Below are 19798 nucleotides of genomic sequence, written 5' to 3' on the forward strand. Positions count from 1 at the left end.
TCAAAAAAAGAAAAAGAAAAAGAAAAAACTTTACCAGAAAAAAAGAAAAAACTTATGTGCATTTATAATTCTAAGATGGTCGACCCAGATGTATTTGATGTTGGGTTTGAGATTGTTTACTACCCGACATTGATCTTGCCACGTTAGCGTGTGGGTCCATGAAATTTTACATGGTTACTGGTTAGGTTGGAATTGGATGACTACTACGTGTTTCTGGAGGTGTTGGATTTTAACGGTTGGTTGTTTGAGCGGTTATTCTCCTTCATTCCTAGGTTGTGACTTTTGTTTGTGTCCTGTTACTGAGGTTTGAGGTTAGGGTTTTTTTTTTTTTGGATTGTGGAAAGTGGGAATAGCTGCATGGATTCAGTGTTTCCAACAATGAAGTGGGCTTTTAGCCATAGCAAGAAAGGAAAGCAGAAGAAGAGAAGAAAGAAGCCATTGTGATTAGTGGCACCCATTAAAGGTAAAAACTTTTTTTTTCTGGGTTCAACCTTTTATGGGTTTTTAATACTTTGATTATGGTGAATAAGTGTCACATTTGCCTAAATTGAGATTACTTATGTGCTTTCTATTTCAAGCTTGATATATGAATGCAGTAAATTGGGGTTGTAAGAGTTTCGTCAATTCATGTGGTTTTGAAACTGGGATTGGTTTGTTCCTCAACCGGTTGCAAAAGGTTGAGTTTGGAGAGATGTTTGACATTTTGGCTATCATTTTCTTTTTCCAATGCCTCACTTTGAGCTTGTGGTCATCCCCTCCTAAAATTATAGTTATTTTTATTTATGTTTTGGGAGTGGGTATGACTAGAGATGAGCTTTTAGAGCCATCTCTAAAAGGCCAATACATAGGTGAGTTACTATTTTGAGAATGCAGCACATTACCCTTTAGAGATTAGCGTTTCTATTTCTAATATGTTAAGGAATATTTGGACCTCTCTCTATTTGTCTATTGTTAGATTCAGAGCACATGTCAGTTCAATGTTTGCTGAGGGCCCTACTATATTTGAAATTTATTTGTCACATTTTTCCAAATGAAGAACATATTGCAATTTGTGTGCTGAAATTTTCAAGTGAAAAACTGGTTGCAATCGAGTTCAAAATTTTGTCCATTTGATCAACTCTGTCATCATGTATCTGTACTGAACATATGCCAATGTACAAAAGTTTAATAACGTTGTTACTTTCTGTTGCCGTAGTGGAACTTTTATTTTGATTCTTGATTTCACTTCAAATTTTGTATTTGCATGAAATAGAACATGCATAAATGTTCACAGCATGGACAAAGGAATAAAAAACATAAAAAATTAGTTATGTGAATGGCAAATATTTTCGAAAATCTAATCAGTTTTATACCATATGGAGTGGGTTTTGGCAAATGATTTCCTCTAACTTTGCAATTTTTTTCGGCTTTATACTTTCCGATGGAAGGAAACTACTTTTTTTTCAGTGTTTGGTCCATTCTTGAAAATGCTTGGAAAACAATTTTCCAATGTTTTTGTTTATTTTCCCCAAAATCTTATATGGTAAGTAGGAGTTATTAAGTAACCTTAACCAAAACAGCTAAAGTTTCATAAGGGTAGCAGTCCACGAAATAAGAGAGAATGTCTTTGTGTAGATATAAGTCCCAAGTCATATACAAACCTCTGCACCCCAATTCTCTCCAATTTTCAAATTAATAGTTACAAAAATCCTTATCCTTCTTTGCAAAGATTTCAGCTTTGGGCAGGTAATGTTCTCTAGGCACTAAACTCACAAAGCTCAATCGTCAGATTTACTTGATGCAACTAGCTAAACTCCTGTGAAATACTGGCAGATAGATGGCCGGTGAGTAGCTTTTGCGGAAGGGGTGGTGTCACCGGTGGGTGGCTTTGGGTGAAGGTGTTGGCTAGTTCCCCTTTTGGGGGGGGGGGGGGGGGGTGTGGGGGAGTTGTGGAGGGGTTGATGGCCAAGGTCAAGAAGGGAAAATGTTTTACACTTTTTTTTTTTTGGGTGTAAGACATTTTACACCTCTCAAAACTGCATTTTTTCTGCTTAACTGAAAACATTTTTGGTTTTACCAGGATTTTACGTCATGCCAAACACCTGAAAACACTGAAAGTGTCTTTTGTAAAATGTTTTACAGCATGCCACATGCAGTGGAGTGAGGATAGGAGTGGCATCTGGAGTGACTGATTTTGGTTGTAAGTGTTACACAATATGGCTTAAAAGAAAAAGGCAATTTGCATCAGCTTGTGGTAAAGTTGAAATTGATACAAGGTAGCTTAATCATATTTGATGAATAGAATCTTCAGTTGGCCATCTGGTTTGCCTTGGATTTCACATAAAGGTATGTATGATATCAAATTAGTGTACCGGGATGTGAAAAAGAAACGAGCTTAGAGAATTATTCTGGGCCTAGGTTGATTTTAAGCCCCATTTATGTTTGGCTTGACAATTATTTTTTTGTATGTTAACCTTATTCAGCAATTGTGGAGGATGAATGAACTCCAGTTGGCCTGTCCTTGTTCCTTATAGTGGGATATGTCATATAGGAGTGGGTAAGGCCTAGAGGAATAGGTATTTATTGATGAACTGGTTGTGCTTATGTCATTATGTAGATTATAACATCTGTAATGTGATTTGCAAGGCCACATGCACAGTGTGTGCATGTACTTTCTCCTCTACATGCCTCCCTCCCAATCACGGCTAATTGATGTGTTTGTTCAAGCTTGGCTGGCTTAGTAACCAAGCTTGATATTTGATGAACTGGTTTTGCTTATGTCATTATGTAGATTATACCATCTGTAATGTGATTTGCAAGGCCACATGCACAGTGTGTGCATGTACTTTCTCCTCTACATGCCTCCCTCTCACTCACGGCTAATTGATGTGTGTGTCCAAGCTTGGCTGGCTTAGTAACTAAGCTTAATATTTGAGGCTTGGACTCTCGTACACACATTTGTCATATTTATCTGACCAAAAGATTAAAGTTCTCCTGTTTTTATTTTTTCTTTTTCCTCTTTCCTTTCTTTTTTATTTTTTGGGTGTTATTTGGGGTTATGCCCTATTTGGAAATATCACTTGTTTATTAAATATCTAAACATATTAACTAGGTAGCAAGGATCTTTTGGACTTGCCTTTTTCCTTTTTGTTTTGCCTTTTTTTTTTGGTTGTTGTTGCTGAATGATCATTTGGTACTGTTAACTTAACGGAAACAACTCCCGTTATTAAGAATGTTTTGTGCTTTGCAAACATTTCAGGGCGTCTAAAAAAAATGCTTCTTCTGGTTGACATTTTCATTAGCAAGAGAACTAACATTAAATCTCCTTGCAATAAATGCTTTTAGCATTGATATCTGGGAAGCTAATCTGAGATGTGATATTAAAGAAGGTTATTAAATGTTTAATTATCTAAATAGTTATAAAAAAAAAAAATCTAAATAGTTGGAATGAATTAGGATAACAATTATTGAGGAAAAAGGTGAAATAGCTTAGAATTTATTAATCATCTTATTGATACTAGCCCAAGGCATGTTATTTATCCCAAAAAAAAAAAAAAAAAAAACTCGCCATGGCATGTTATGAATGGAGAAAGATACACAAATTTACTGTTATAACATTGTTGATTTGGTCTTATACTCTGTTGGCTCATTAATGAAATAGAATCCACATTGTCTAGTGAGACTCTATGAATGTGACAATGTTTTAGGAAAATACTGCTTTGGGAAAATGTTTGACAATTGACAATTTGAGAAAAAGGAAGATTTGGATATTGGATTGGTGTTATATGTGCAAGTGTAATGGTGAATTGGTTGACCATCTTTTTCTTCATTGTCCGGTTGCTATGGATTTGTGGTCTATGGTTTTTGGTTTATTTGGAGTAAGTTGGGTTATGCCACAATTAGTTGTCGGGCTCCTAGCTTGCGGGCTAGGCCGGTTTGGCCGTCATCGAATTGGGAATATATGAAGAATCATTCCTCATTGTTTAATGTGGTGTCTTTGGAAGGAAAGAAATAGTAGATGTTTTGAAGATATTAAGAGATCCGTACCTGACCTTAATCTTTTTTTCTTTAGAAGTTTATTGGATTGGTTGTCTGTTTTGCGAAACCAATCATTCTCTTCTCTTCTTGTTTTTCTAGATTCTTGTAATTTTTATTCTTGATTGTTGACCCCTGTACACTCCCTGTGTACCAGGGTGTCCTTTTTTTTTTTTTTTTTTTTTTTTTTTTTTTAATATATTTTTTTATATCAATAAAGCTTATTACTTATCAAAAAAATGTTTTACTTGATCCGCTTTTAAAGCTTCCCTTAAGGCGCCCACGCCACCATGCATGCGCTTGAGTGCCGGGTAGGCGGGGACATTTTTTTTTTTTAAATTCCGGTTCATATCACCTTTGTCCTTTTCTGTTGCTCCTTTCCATGTTTAAAAAGATTCTCCAATTATTCCTGATGACATAGTCCTATGTATGCCTAGATTTAAAAATACGTATTTTGCTCTCTCATCCCTTCTCTGACAACCGTCATTGTCAAAATAGTGCCGATATTTTGCTTATAGTAGTTTTGACCCTTTCTTCTACCATATAAGTTCTCCTATGCAGTGTTCTACTTGATCCGCCTTTAAAGCTTCCCTTAAGGCACCCACACCACAGTGCGTGCTTTTGATTGCCGGGTAGGTGGGGACATTTTTTTTTTTAAATTTTTGGTTCATGTTACCTTTGTCGTTTCTTCTGCTCCTTTACATGTTTGAAAATATTGTCTCCAATTATTTCAAAATGCTTATTTCGCTCTTTCTTCCCTGATTTGACAACCGACATTGTCAAAATAGTGCCAATATTTTGTTTATAGTTGTTTTTCACCCTTTCTTCTACGGTAGAGCATTTTGGCTATTAACATAAAGGGAGGCATATGGAAGCAGTGTTCTATTTGATCCGCCTTTAAAGCTTCCCTTAAGGCGCCCACGCAACAGTGCGTGCTCTTGATTGCCGGGTTGGTGGGGACATTTTTTTTTTTATAAAATTTTTGGTTCATGTTACCGTTGTCCTTTCTTCTGCTCCTTTCCATGTTTGAAAATATTGTCTCCAATTATTTCAAAATGCTTATTTCGCTCTTTCTTCCCTTATTTGACAACCGACATTGTCAAAATAGTGCCAATATTTTGTTTATAGTTGTTTTTCACCCGTTCTTCTACGGTAGAGCATTTTGGCTATTAACATAAAAGGAGGCATATGGAAACATAGTATCTGAGGCTGCAATAGATATGGAAGCAATTTGGACCACTTGAAAGCATCCAAGTAGCCGGTTTTCTTCTACATATTTCCCAATTTACACTGCGGGACTAAGTTCGACCACTTTCATAATATTTTCTATGTCTGCACATTTATTAAATAATTTTTCTAGATGACAATATCCTGGCATCCTTCTCAATTCCTAGGCTGTATTTATTACTAGTGTTGACCAACATCAACAACTCATTTCAGTTTCTCCCCAAAGCTACTTTATAACACTCTGACTTCCGGAGGCTATGATGCTGCCTTTTCTGTGATCAATTGTTGAGCTGGCACTGGCCTGCCCGGTTTGTGTGTTCCTGGGTTTATTTTTCGGAACCTGAATTATCCTAGATTTTTTTTTTAGCTATGGAAGATTTTCAAGAGACATTGTCAACTATCTCCTCTTTACCTTCTTCCTCCTCTTTACCTAACCCAGACCCATTGTCAATTGATGGGGAAATCTGGCTGATGGCTGAGAAAAGGACCCGGGAAATTTTATGTGCCATTCAACCTACTGTGGATTCTGAGAAGGCAAGGAAGGAGGTTATTGATTATGTCCGGTGGCTAATTCAACGTTATTATGCAACTGAGGTGAGAATTCCCCCTGGACCCCTTCCCCTTCACTTTGTTTTGTTCTCTAGGTTTTTGAAAGTTCAATATAATATATACATTTTTTAAATGTAGCTCCCCCTCTCCCCTCTTTCCTGTTATTTGGTTAGATCTGCTTGAGATTGTTTGGCTTATTTGTTTAAATAGTTTGCATGTTGCAGACCTCTCTTTGTAATACATGGCAATCCCATTTCTTTGAAGTCTGTAATTGAGTTTGTTCTTTTTTTTTTTTTTTGGGGGGGGGGGGGGGGAGGTTGGGGGGGGATCACTCTTGAGTTTTGATTTATATTACTGGCACCACCACATGGAACTGAGGCATGTTGATTGATATTTTGTATTTTTTGGGTACTTTTTATGCTGAAAATTTTAATAGAGATCATAGATTACGAAAGGCCTTAACGGCGGATGGGGAGGCAAACAAAGTTTTTGCAACTTTGATCTTGTCATACTACTTTGTCTAGTCCTTTAGATGACAACTAGCTTCCTGGAGCTTTTCTTTACAAATGTTTTATCTTTTGTGACTTGATTATGTATTTTATAACTGACAAAGATACCTTCAATTACGATATGTTGTATAGTTCTTTACTTTCATATATTTTCAACTAATATTTGAACATCTAGCTCAGTGATAAAACTGATATTTCTTTTAAAAAATCATTTACATAGCTCAGAATATTTCAATATTAGACATATGAAGTTGTAACTTATATACTGGAGATGCTTTCATGTTTTCACATGCTTTATTTATTTATAATCTTATGGAACATTTACAAATCCACTTGCTTGATCCTATGAGGTGTATCTATTTCAGTTAATTTATTTTTTTATAGGTTTGACTGTTTATTGTATCAAAAAATCTTTGCTAGAAGGGATTAATGATGATTTTATTTCAGTTTGTATATAATGCTATTATAGTGAGATTGAATTAATGTGAAGGTCTTTTTTCATGTCTATGCACTTACAGGTCTTCCCATTTGGCTCAGTGCCACTAAAAACCTACCTTCCTGACGGAGACATTGATTTGACTGTCATCAGTGATCAAAATGTGGAGGAAGATTTGGCTAGAGGTGTCTGCAGCATCCTTGAAGGTGGAGATAAAGACTCCAAGTTTCAAGTAAAAGATGTCCAATACATTTGTGCACAGGTTTAGCTTCGTTAACTTTGTTGTTTCTTAGTCCAGTGATTAATTTACATATACTGAAAATTTTACTTTAAGTTGTGGAAAATTTTGTTGATCTGTGAAATTAATAGACCCCAACTTTATCTGGGATAATGATGGGATTTTGAATGGCAGGTTAAAGTTGTGAAATGTAATGTGAAGAATATAGCTGTGGACATTTCTTTCAATCAATTGGCTGGGCTCTCTAGTTTGTGCTTTCTTGAGCAGGTATGGTCCAGTATTTTCATATGTATGCATTGTAATCTTAGTATAATTTTACTTATCCCCCAACATGCAACTTCACATGTACTATTGTGAATTTCATTGACATGGCACTGAAAAGCATGTGCAGTATCAATACAATGGTTTGTCGTCCTTTAACTGAATAAGGTTTAAATTTGTTGGTAGGTATATTTTTACCTTTTCATTATTCTAGAATTTATTGTGTATGTGGTTCTTGCTCTGTTCAGCTTCTATTGCACATTCAATTTTTTCCCTATTTCTTGCATTTCCCCCTATCTTAGCCTAAGAAGTGTGTGAAACCACTCTTTTTCTCTCTCCATCCACCAAATTATAATAGATATTGACTGTAATGTAATTTTTGAGAAAACATACTTGACTTCTCTGGTGCTGCTTATTTTTTAGGTTGACCAAATTATTGGAAGAGACCATCTTTTCAAACGCAGCATTATCTTGATAAAAGCCTGGTGCTATTATGAGGCTAGAATTCTTGGTGCTCACCATGGCTTGTTTTCAGCATATGCATTAGAAACTTTGGTATTGTGTATTATCAATCGCTATCATTCATCAATACGTGGTCCATTGGAGGTGAGATTCTTTCAGTTCAGCTTTTTTTTTTTTTGATTAGTAAGAAAGATGTATATTCAAGAAGCTACTTTATGCATGAAAAGCATAAAGAAAACCAAAAATACAGAGAAAAGAAACAAAACAGAAAATTAATTACAAAGGAGAAGAGAGTTTAGGAAAAAGGGAAGAGAATCACTAGAAGCGAGTCCCCAAGCCCGAGACCACTCAAACAAAGATCCACTAAAAGAACAAAGCAGCTGATCTCCAGAGCTATCTAAGTCCTCAAAGGTCTGCTCAGCATTTGTGTTTGAGTTTAAAAGCATTAATTCTACTTATTTTCATATTCTACTCACAGGTTCTGTATAGATTTTTGGTGTACTTTAGCACATTTGATTGGGACAGTTACTGTGTCAGTGTAAGTGGTCCGCTCACCATATCCCTTCCAGGAATTGGGGGTAAGTTGTATTTTATTTTGTTTTCTGTAACCTGATTGTTTTACTTGTCTACTTAAGATCCTTATTTTTTACTTTTTGTTCTTTGTGGATGCTTTTTGCAGCAGGAACAACAGAAGATAATAGGGATGAACTATTGCTCACTGAAGTGTTCCTGAGAAACTGCAGAGAAATATTTTCTGTTCCAATAAGGGCACATGAGACTAGAATCCATGAATTTCCCATCAAGCACCTCAACATAGTGGATCCTCTAAAAGACAACAACAATTTAGGACGTAGTGTCAGTAAAGGTTTTTGACCAATTTCACTTACTGAAGCAGATTTTCTTCACTGTTTAACAAGGCTAATTTCTAAAGGCTTATGCACTGAATTTGCATTATTTGATTCTGTCTGGGACTTGTTAAAAACACCTCTCTTAAATGGATGTTGTGGGTTCAACTCCTATGATTGGACTTGGAAGAACCATAGAAAATGCATACCCTTCCACTTTTCTTTGAACTTATCATGATTCATGATAACTAAAAGGAGGGGGGGGGGGGGGGGGGGGGGGTGGTTGGGGGGGTCATCCTATTAAAAACTTAAAAGTCTAAGAACAAATACCTTGATATCTCCCTTTGATATTAATAATAAGTTCAATATGTCTCAAAAGATTTCTAATCTTTATGGAAGTAAGGAAATTGGTGTTACAAGTTACAGCTCACAATTACATCTTTTGGCAGAATTATCTCATAGAACTCCTAGTTTTGTAAATTATGTAGCTTATAATGCCCTCTTTTCATCCAGGCAATTTCTATCGGATAAGATGTGCGCTTTCATATGGAGCTCAAAAGCTTCGAGAGGTCCTTATGCTTCCGGGAGAAAGCATGGGAGAGGGACTAGAGAACTTTTTCACTACCATTTTAGATAGGAATGGAAGGGGACTAAGGTCAGATATACAAGTTCCTATCCCTACATTTGGTACTGGAAGATCTCAAATATCTGACCTAAGCGGAGACTATGATAGCTACTATGGTGATCTACAATATAGTCAGCAGTATCATGATTATACATTATCCATTCCTGGACAGTCCGGTTCTCCATCATTACTTTCCCAGATCTGGAACAAGACTAGATGGGAATCCATGGCTCAGTCATGGCAACACAACTGGAATTTATTTTCTCAGAGAGGTACGGAGGTATATTATCCAAGGCTTCCATTCCACCGTCATGATGCTTCCCAACTAGCTGCTGCAATATTTCCTTTTGAAGACATGAAGAATTCACGAGGAACAGGCACATACATCCCTAACGTGGTATATGAATGCAAAGCCTTATATGCAATTTTAGTTCTGCTGCTCTTATTTTTTGTGAACTGTTAAAATGATTGATCTTGCTGTCATAAGCTTAAGATTTCCGTATATTGCAGACCCATAATTCTTACAGGGACATACCAAGGGTGAGGGGAAGGTATTCAAAACATAGAACTCAAGATTTTATGAGATCACCTAAAAGGATTGAACGGATTGAGGTTCCCTCAGTAGCAGACAAAGGTGCAAATGGCTGCTGCTTCAATCTTTCAAATGAAGAATTCCCACTGCTTGCTAGCAGTCGGAGGCCCCCACCATCAGAGATGGACCAGACTGGTCAGCTCACTGACCTCAATCTTTCACATGAAGAATTCCCACTGCAAGCAGGCATTCAGAAGTCCCCGCCTTCAGAGGTGGACCCATCTGGTCAGCTCTTTGACCACAATCTTTCACATGAAGAATTCCCACTGCTTGCAGGCATTCAAAAGCCTCCACCATCAGAAATGGGCCAGACTGGTCAGCTCATTGACCAGATTGAGGTTCCCTCAGTGACAGACAAGGTTGAAAATGGCTGTCGCCTCAATCTTTCACTTGAAGAATTCCCATTGCTTACAGGCATTCGGAAGTCCCCACCATCAAAGATGAACCAGTCTGGTCAGCTAACTGTGAAGTCCCCGGAAGCCAAGGACTGCTCTCCCTCCGGGAGTATTCGGTTTGGGACTCACAGGTGTTCACCATCACCATTGAAATTGCCTTTGCAGGTAATGAGCAAGCAGGCAGATTCTTCCATGTCAGGCATTTCAGACCTTATGCCAGTTAATCCAACAATGGGAATGCAGAGGCAACAGCAATTTTGGGAAAGCAATGATAACTTGTCTGATAGTCCCTAATCTATTGAAGCTTTGAAAAATAAATAAGATACCATCTAAACTCTTTCCTTTGCTTGTTTGGCATTGCAGGATTCTCATGCATCGATACCATCTAAAAGATGACGAGGAGTTCCCCCCTTTAACCACGTGACTGCTTTTCAGATAAGAATGATGAAGGCCACACTAACAGAACAATGTGAAGACCAATGGACTATTCTGAAGTTAAAAAAGTCTGCTTCTGTGGTGATGTTCTTGCGTCTTGCCATACTATGAATTCTTCTTTGCCTTCTTCCTTTAATTTGGATTCTAATCTAGTAGTCTAGAAAGCTTTATTAAGGATGGATTCTGGGTAGAATTTTATCCCTCCCATCCCCTTCTAGATGATTATGTAGCCATAATATGTTTACATGTACTTTATAAATGAGGATCTAATATGCCTAGTATCAGCTCTTGCTAAGATAATTGCATTATATTCATTCCTGGTCTTCATATACACAACATTTTAGATCCGCGTGATACCCCAAATTGTGGGGATTTGATTGGACTTTGATTGTTTGAGTGTGTGATGTGCGGACATGTGTTGAGTCCACATCATGTGTTTACTCTGTGGATCTTAGATTTATAAGTGATTATGAAGAGTCTCAATTGTAACTTGAGTAGCCCTTTTGGGTGAAAGTGCAACCATGACAAATGCTTGGTCTTTACAAATGAAAACATTCTCGTACTAGAACTCTTTATTTGTGTCATTTTGAAAAACAGAGATAATCAATTTCATAAAGAAATTTCTATTTTTTTTTTCAAATATAAAGGTGTACTTCATATCAAATCAATTAAATTCTCGTTGAGTCTAAATATTTTCTAATCTACTATCCATATAAAAAGCGTGAAGAGGTTTATTTACAGTAGTTTGGTTTGGAAGTTTGTCCAAACCAAAACAGATGCTGCCAAATAAGTTTAAAAGACCCAAAACCCCGCAACACCTACATAAAAGGATGAAGAGCCCTTACTACTCGCTGTTATTTAGATAGAAGCTCTATTTTAATTTTCATAATCAAGGGGCCATGCGTGCCTTGCACGTGCTACCAAAACTAGTCTTTACTAAATACACAGCATTTTCGATAATCACAGCCGTTAACTCAAGACATATAGCCTTTTTGACATACATGGTCTCTGCAGGAAAGGTAAGCAGGATCATGTAATTTGACCCCTTTTTCAGGGTTCTAACAAAGCCTTTACTAGAGTTTTCTGTGTCTCATGCTGGTTGCTGACCATTATGTCAACCAGCTTTTGCGATTCTAAAAAAGATAACGCACGAAGCATTACTTATAATATTCCACCAAATCCATTAGACACATCGTGTATTCTAACCACTAAGATATTCTCTACAGCCTTGCACTTCAGACTGTTAGACAATATAATTTTCATTTGTCTGAGCAATATATTACAGATGGTCGGATACCACCTGTTTAATGTTACCATCAAAAAGTTTATAGACAACCGGTAACACAACTTGGAGACAGAAATTTCAATGCAATTACAACGGATATGACACTTTCGTATTATTTTTTTTCCAAAGGGATCCAACAGGCTGCATAAATGATGAAACCTAAAATAACAGAACAATGGATGAGCTTGAAGCCTTGAACCCCACTAATAGTATGATGGCTTAAATCGCAGATTGAGACAATGTCAGGGGAGTGAAAATATAAACCAGACAATCATGAGCATCCACATAGGCACTGAATGATGACACTGCATTTCCCGTAACATTTTTGTGCTGCAAGCAGCAGTGAGAACAAGTTAGCATAGAATAATTTTGGAAAGTCAAAACCTTGAAACAACTAAGAAGTTAACTAAAGTGCTTCAACTCTAAGCTTGATAAGTAGCTTAGACTAAAAAATCTACAATTTGTCACAAGAGAAATGGTAAGAGAATTTAAACTGATCAAGCTCCGAATCACATAAACCATCTCGACCCAATGCCCACCGTGTTAACCCCAAGCAGGTTCTCTGTCAAATAAAATGTTCTGTTTGGCAGGGCCTATTTGATGCAGCTTAGTATTTAATTGGTTCATACAGGTCAATTTCCTTACCTGCCACAAATCTCTGATTGCGACACTAGTACCGGATTCAAGCCCAAGTGTTTCCCATAGAGCTGTAATAATTGCTCCCTTAGAACAGCAATTCCAAAGAGCAACAACCAAGCGATGTCCAGACAAAGGACCTGCCCAAACCTGAACAACAGAATCATATAACTAATGAACCAAGTCTCACGAGGTATACATCATCAAACTTTTCTACTTAATCATTATTGCTTTAGATAATTTGGTCTGCAAAAATATTAAATAACTATATTTTATGAAACTGGGAGCATTTCATCTTTTATATTCTCATTAAAGTCAACACAAACTTGTTTACACATTCACAGTCTAGCATAGCTTTTTAATTGTGAGTACGGAGTTAATTTTTCCTTTTCCATTAAAGCCCCGTATGGGATAGTGGTGAAAGTTTTTCAAGTCTTCAATTAAAGAGCATTCAGACTAAAGCACATTTGGCTTGCAAAAAATTCAAAAGTATTTACAACCCCCTCCCCCCCAAAACAATTGTTACAGGGGAAGGAAGTGCACTTCTGAGCTAAGCTCATTGGCTTTAGAAGTATTTACATTTCCCATGTCACGGCAGTAACATCATTTAAATATGCCAAAAAGAGGTGCAAATGAGGAAAACCTGTAGGCAACCATCTGTTCCTGTAACATTAACTTTCCTTCCCTGAACTCCAAGTGAGTCTGCAAAACGAAATTGCTTCTTCCTTAGTTTTGTTACAATGATTAGTTTTGTGACATGTAAACAGCATAGTAATGAAGACAGACTGCAAAAGTATATTAAAACAGCTGAAGAAAAGCAGAGAGAGAGAGTATGTTTCACCTTGGTTTACGGCAATGATCTCCCTATTTGTTAAAATCTCATAAGTTTCTGCAGTCATGTTTCTTACATCACAACCAACCAAAAGAGGGGCCTGCACGTTTGTGAAGTGTTAAAAAAGTCAAATTAATATTGAGTAAAGTAAAGGTCAGTTAGATGGAGCATATATCTCTTATGCTATCCTCCCCAGTGCAAGCTTGAAGTGAAGTAATTTAATTAGTGTGTGCTAAGATAATGCCCATAACAGTAAAAATTTTAGCAGCATTAGTTAGCCCAATAGGGGACAAATAATTTAAAAATTCAGGCTATGTAGGAGAGTGAATGTCGATGTCCAAATATCATAGATGCATCACAGACGACAGATACATACTTTCTGAGAACTAGGAGTATTTAAATAGAGTTCACCATGAACTCATGCATGTACATAAAAAAGAAAAGAAAAGAATACACCACAATTTCAGACCAGTAAGAAAGTAGAACAAATCAAAAGAGACCTTCATCAAAGCCCAGATGCTAAAATGAGCACGGTACTCCTGGTATGTCATGCCTCCATTGCCAACTTCCAACATATCCGGATCTACCCAGAAAAGATAATATGGAGAATAAGAAAAACTAGCTCACAGTTGGAGTTGATTGCTGCACTAGCATAATTGATTTATTTTACAAAGATCAAATTTTTACCATTCCATCCACCAGGTCCAGCGTAGGCTGCCCATTTGTCATTCAGATCGGCAATTGTAGTCATGCTTATCAATAAAAGAACAAAAACTCAATCAATATGACAGTCAACACACTAAGAAATCTACATTTTTGCCCCTGGTTTTTTTTTTTTTTTTCTTTCTTCTCTTAAGTGGATAATAACACTAGCACATCATGTGTAAAATAATAAGAGTATTTGCAACCAAACCTGCAAATGCAACACACACTTTTCAAATGGGAATATCTCTTTTAGAGAAATGCACTTCAAAAGAATAATAAACTTGGGAGAAATAAGAAATCTCTATACACGTAAAGGGGTCAGATATCATATCAGCCAACTCTTTAATTTGTTTAAATGGATACTCTCATACCCAACTCACTAATGTTCCCATCATGATAGTTGTTGATACTATGGGTGATCCTAAGGATAATTACTTTTTTGGAACAAGATATATCCCCATTATATACTATAGTCTATATCTAATGCCTTTAGTGATTCTTGATATCAGGGTGCATGTCAGGTCATCAAGTAGCAACGTTACCTATAGAACACAAGTACGTAACCCAACTCACTACAGTTTCCATCAGGATAGAAAGTTGATACTACGGGTGATCCTAAGGATATTCACTATTCACTTTTGGAATGAGATATTATCCCCATCATATGTTGTATCTAATGCCTTCAGTTACTCTTGATATCAGGGTGCAGGTCAGGTCATCAAGTAGCAATGTTACCAATAGGAGTAGTCAGGTTGTCAATTCTTTTAACTTTTTTGCTTGTAGGGGGGGTGAGTGGACACACTACACATTATATCTTGAACTCATGACCTCACCCTCCATCTTCATCTTACAAGGGGGAAAATGTGCCATTGAGCAAGAGCTCATTGGCTGGATGAGCTGTCAATTTAATGTATGAAAATGGAATACGGACCTGTTTGCAAAATGTGATTCTGATGTTTCAATGGAGAGCAGGCTTATGTTCCACACAACTTAGAAGGAGGCTAGAAAAGCTATTCTGAGTTTATATGAACTGTTGCGCATAGCATTTTGAACTATGACATAATACAGGCAGTATTCTTTCAGTAGATTCAAGAATCTCACCTTGCCCATGAATCATTGATGTCACCAGTTGTACGCCAGCTATTTCCAACCCTGCCTGCCCATAAGGCTGGATCATCCTCACCCCTGTAAAACCATAATAATAAAAGGGCAACATTTTCTGTTAATGTAAATGTTCACTAATCAGGATTCTAAACAAAGAGATCAATAAAGTGTATTACCATTCACAAAGTGAGTAGAATATTGTGCGTCCAGTTGCATTTAGAGCATCACGCATTGGTGGGTATCTGGAAATTATCAATCCACATCAAGTCAATTGGAAGCTACTTGGAAATGATTATTTGAAGGCTTAGACGAGACTAACATAAAAGGTGTTACCGTTTTTTTGGCTTGATGCCTAGATTGAAGCAGTTGTCATACTTCAGATAATCCACACCCTGTTAAGACAACATAAAAAAAACATTGTGTAGAAGTAAAAAGACCATGGCTGTACAACTGACAGAATTCCTCACTAAATCTAAAGATCCTAATTTCTGATTTTGAGTTATCTTATTATTAACTTAGAAAAGCAATTCGGACTGTTTTTATGTGACACTCAAAGCATTCCCAAATTCCTTTATAAAAAAAAAAAACCTATCTAAATTAGCGGAGGAATGAAATTGTTTGGAGTTTGAGTTAATCAACGTATTTGATGACTAATATTTAGACATGAGTTGTCCAATTTCATAATTGCATTGTGGTAACTCCATTCCCCAATTATGGATTTGATTCTTAATATGCCATAGGAAGAACTGTAAAACATATAGAGGCAATGCCAAACAGTTCCAAACGATCTCAAAGTCAATGATGAATATTTGATAGACTTTCTAGTAATACTCAGTAAGTGATAACAGAAACCAACCCAAGAAGCAAACGACTCTGCGTCATCAGTTTCATGGAATAGTGATCCTGGTCGAACTTCACATGTAAAAGCCCTGTGGGATGCAATTAGGTAAGTAGATGACTGAGAAATAGATTACTTTAGAAGCTTCTGGCCAGCTGTAGGGAATTTGACCTACCCAGCATCAGAATATATCCCAAGCTTGAGGCCCTTTGCATGCACATAATCAGCAAGAGATTTAATTCCTGATGGAAAATTTTTTGGATCAGGGACCAATTGACCCTGCACAATTAAAAAGGCCTCAATAGGAAATTAAATCTTAGGGTAATTGCACAATATTTAGTAGTGAACACTTCTTGGGCAAAAAGTTTCTTCAAATGGAGAAATGAAGTGGTGCAAATAATTTGCTCCACAATTAAACACATGAAGAAAAGCTATATAAATAGAGTGCAAGACAGATGAAAGTACAGTTATTATAATAAGGAACAATTTTGATCTGTCCCACCAAAAACAAGAAACTCAAGATGAATTTAAAGTTAAGAAAATCACTTATCTAATTGTGATCTACACTACTGATGTCAGAAAGTACAAAGTCAATGAGAGTTGTGATTAGGTGAAATTAAAGGATGAAATTGACCTCTGAATTCCGAGTTGTGTTGGACCAGCAATCATCTGCAGTCCATGAAAATAAATAAGTCTAAAACAGATAAAATTGAAGTTAAATACTTGAAACATGCCAGAAAAATACCTATATTGAGATACACATAGCCTAAATCAGCCAAACCCGTTGAGACAAGTGCATCAGCTGCCAATGACCAAAAAGATGATGAGAAATTGGGAATATATACAAGCATACACCATATATTTATGCCAATGCATACATATATACATAACACACACACCCAAAAAGTGAGAACAAGGATGTCAAGGAAGAGGATTCTCTCCACTTGATTTAAATTTTATATATATATATATATATATATATATTTATTAACATTAGTAGAAGTGATAAAAAATGACTTATCAATTAAGGAAGTAACAAAGAATATGACTTCAAATATAATAGAATAGAGAAAAAGAATACATGTGGCCAACTAATCTTTTGAGGATACATAGCTGACCCAAAAATTTGGGACTAAGGCTTCTTGTTGTTGTTGTTATATAAATCAAACTGTAGTTGCAGATGCACCTAAATATGGTCCTCTACATGCATGCATCAGTTTTTTAAAGAGTAAGAATTATGAGTTAACAAGGCATGCAGCAGCTTGAATGTATGCTAGGCAAGAATCTGTTAGGTTTAACTTCTACAAGGAAAACAATATGTATAGCAAAAAAACAGACATGCAGGTTTTCTCTTCTTATTGATAATAGAAAACATTAAAAATTATGAAATAAAATAGACTGAAAATAAGAGGGTTCCCATATTGTATACAAATCCAAATTTATTCAAAATTAACACCAGAACAAACACAATACTCCATTTATCTACAAGGACTGTTTGTCCTCTAATCATACTTATTCCTTCTACAGTTACGAAATCTTGTAACATTATTAGACCCTGCATAATTTTATAGTCATCATTCCTCATACAATCCTCAATTTCAAATTCTTGAGGACCCCAAATAAGTAACGCGCTTCTAAGACTAAACCATATAGATGCGAGGTTTGGAATTCAAGAAGCAAGAAACTTGACTCCACTCACTACCAAGAAGACAATAATGCCACAAAATGCAAGTAATATATGTAAATATATAACTGGTCTTACCAGATATCCATAAAAAGCTACTGAGTAATGAACCATGATAGCAAGAATAAAATACCTGTTTCCTTGATGACTGTCTCATTGATATTGCAGGCAAAGAAATTCCAGCTATTCCATCTGCCCACACATATCAACAAACAGATATTATATATGCATTACCAAAACTACTACTGATAATAATTAAAAAATTTCTCCTCTAAAAGAAAAAAAAATTTAATGACACATTGAATCAGCAGTATTGCCTAATGAACAAAATCAAATTCCTACTCATTCGCTAGGCATACGACAAATTTCACTAATTTCGCTTTACAAATTGACGTGTCGACCTTTAAACATAGACAAAAAAAAGTAATTAAGAAATTAATTAATTATGTTATAAACATTTTGTAGTAAAATAAAAAAATTAAAGAGCTCCCTTTTACTCTTTTCGCTGTGATATTCCCATTTCCCACAAACACAAGAAAAGAATGATCTTCTTTTTTCTTCTTTAAATACAAACAAAGATGTAAAATTGACAGAACCCCATTAGCAAAACGATGAAGAAAGACATGCTAAAAACGCGAGAGAAGCAAAGAGAGTCAAACCCCATCTGAGGCGTCTGAGCCAAACCGTTGTTGAGGTTGAAAATACCATATTTGGAAGTATCATAAATCGTACTAAAACTGGGTCCAAACCCGGATTTCTCATAGCTCTGCAATAGAGGCACCACTTTTCCTTCGATTGCCACAACAAACAACATCCATAGCCAAAAAACAGCCACAAAACTCAATGAAAAAACACAGCTCTTCTTCTTCCTCATCGCCATTAATGAATGAATGAATGATCAGCGTTCTCTACCTTCAGTAACGTTAATATTTGGACAGGAAAAGGAAACATCGAGAGGAGATGTATTTATGTACTACAAATCTATGTAAATGTACAGTGTGAGATGGAGGAGGAGACAAAAAAAACCAACGAGGCAACATTTGGAATTGTTCTTTATCCGTTTTGTTTTTTTTTTCAATGCACGTGATAGCAGGTGAGGAAGAAACCTTTTTTTTTTTTTTTTTTTTTGGGCTTTATCTATTTGTACAATTCTGAAATGAAGAAGCTATTTCCAACTCATCACGCAATCTTATCTATGTACTTGTCTATAAAGAGAATGATTATCTATGCATTTTGTTTTGTCTTTTACCGGGCAAAATACAGTTAACAGCCTGAGACCTGATAGCCTACCAGCACCCCATGAGTTAATAACTAATATTAACCAAATCCAAATATTTCATGGTAAAATACATTCAACAGCTCGAGTGGTAATAGCCTACTAGCACCCTGAGAGCTAATAGCCTAATATCAGTCAGATTCAAAACTGACCAACTTGGTATTTAAAGTCTAAACACCATGAGATAAATGAAAAAAAAGAAAAAAAGATTCCTAATGGTGTTGGATTTTGGGACTAAGTTAGGTAATTTTGAAATGTCTTGAACTTAGCTGGCATAAACTTAAACCTAAGAACGTTGATTGAAATTTTACCCTTTTTATTTTATTGTTTTTATAAATTTTTATAAAAGGAATGGATGAAAGTCTCATGAAATCTAAAACTATTTTTATCATTTTGAATGCTAGAAATATTATAAACTTTGCTTATTATATAGATCTTACAAAGATGAACTTTTAAATAAAAATAAAAAAGTAAGTAAATTTTTTTATGCAATAAATTTATTTGATACAACATCAATCACATTCATAGTCATGTCAACTTGTAACCTTTTTTTTATAATAAAAGTGATAGTGATTTTAGTAATTTCCAACCCATGCTATTTTTGTACAAAATTTATAGACACAATTTCTTAGGCATTGTATCTTAAATTTCTTAATTAAGGGGGTTCTAATAAACTTCACTTGTTGAATAATATAGATGAGTTTGAATTACGCTTATACAAAAATAAAATCAATTAGTGTAATTTTTTTTAATAAATTTTCAATCAATCAATTGATGTATTAACTTAATGACAAAGGGTAATTAGCATAAACTGAATCATATAAATTTAAAACCTATCGTGTATACTATA

General features: G+C 35.8%; 2 protein-coding genes across 8 annotated transcripts; one reads left to right on the top strand and one right to left on the bottom strand.

Annotated features, from left to right (window-relative positions):
- The first annotated feature begins 14 nt into the window (after positions 1-14).
- LOC126697842 (uncharacterized) lies at positions 15-10888 on the top strand. 7 transcript variants are annotated; one of them, XM_050394969.1, is made up of 11 exons: positions 15-463; positions 2122-2325; positions 5681-5835; positions 6818-6997; positions 7148-7240; positions 7658-7840; positions 8175-8274; positions 8376-8561; positions 9055-9563; positions 9677-10431; positions 10517-10888. In XM_050394969.1, the coding sequence occupies exons 2-11, from the start codon at positions 2274-2276 to the stop codon at positions 10575-10577; spliced, it is 2274 nt and encodes a 757-aa protein (XP_050250926.1). In that variant the 5' UTR covers positions 15-463; positions 2122-2273; the 3' UTR covers positions 10578-10888. The 7 variants fall into 7 exon arrangements, with proteins under 7 accessions (XP_050250926.1, XP_050250924.1, XP_050250923.1 ...); XM_050394967.1 differs by lacking the exon at positions 2122-2325 and having other exon boundaries at positions 5455-5835; XM_050394966.1 differs by lacking the exon at positions 2122-2325 and having other exon boundaries at positions 5609-5835.
- Positions 10889-11731: 843 nt separating this feature from the next.
- LOC126697844 (alpha-galactosidase 3) lies at positions 11732-18737 on the bottom strand. Its single transcript, XM_050394973.1, has 15 exons — positions 18332-18737; positions 17806-17864; positions 16734-16790; positions 16623-16657; positions 16164-16267; positions 16007-16079; positions 15484-15542; positions 15327-15392; positions 15148-15231; positions 14029-14093; positions 13842-13924; positions 13351-13441; positions 13153-13211; positions 12519-12659; positions 11732-12203 (listed from the first exon to the last, which is right to left on the bottom strand). Exons 1-15 carry the CDS (start codon positions 18550-18552, stop codon positions 12093-12095), a joined length of 1308 nt encoding a protein of 435 aa, XP_050250930.1. The 5' UTR covers positions 18553-18737; the 3' UTR covers positions 11732-12092.
- Between the last annotated feature and the right edge of the window lie 1061 nt (positions 18738-19798).

Source organism: Quercus robur, chromosome 8 (genome assembly GCF_932294415.1).
Source record: "Quercus robur chromosome 8, dhQueRobu3.1, whole genome shotgun sequence".
Classification (NCBI taxonomy): Eukaryota; Viridiplantae; Streptophyta; class Magnoliopsida; order Fagales; family Fagaceae; genus Quercus; species Quercus robur.

Excerpts from the sequence above, each read along its gene's own strand:
- LOC126697842 (XM_050394967.1), top strand. The coding sequence starts at position 5,611 with ATGGAAGATTTTCAAGAGACATTGTCAACTATCTCCTCTTTACCTTCT. Across the intron at positions 6,998-7,147 it reads TCCAATACATTTGTGCACAG|GTTAAAGTTGTGAAATGTAA; the intron begins GTTTAGCTTCGT and ends TTTGAATGGCAG. Across the intron at positions 10,432-10,516 it reads TGGGAAAGCAATGATAACTT|GATTCTCATGCATCGATACC; the intron begins GTCTGATAGTCC and ends TTGGCATTGCAG.
- LOC126697844 (XM_050394973.1), bottom strand. The coding sequence starts at position 18,552 with ATGGCGATGAGGAAGAAGAAGAGCTGTGTTTTTTCATTGAGTTTTGTG. Across the intron at positions 16,080-16,163 it reads GGGATATATTCTGATGCTGG|GGCTTTTACATGTGAAGTTC; the intron begins GTAGGTCAAATT and ends TGCATCCCACAG. Across the intron at positions 13,925-14,028 it reads TGGACCTGGTGGATGGAATG|ATCCGGATATGTTGGAAGTT; the intron begins GTAAAAATTTGA and ends TTTTCTGGGTAG.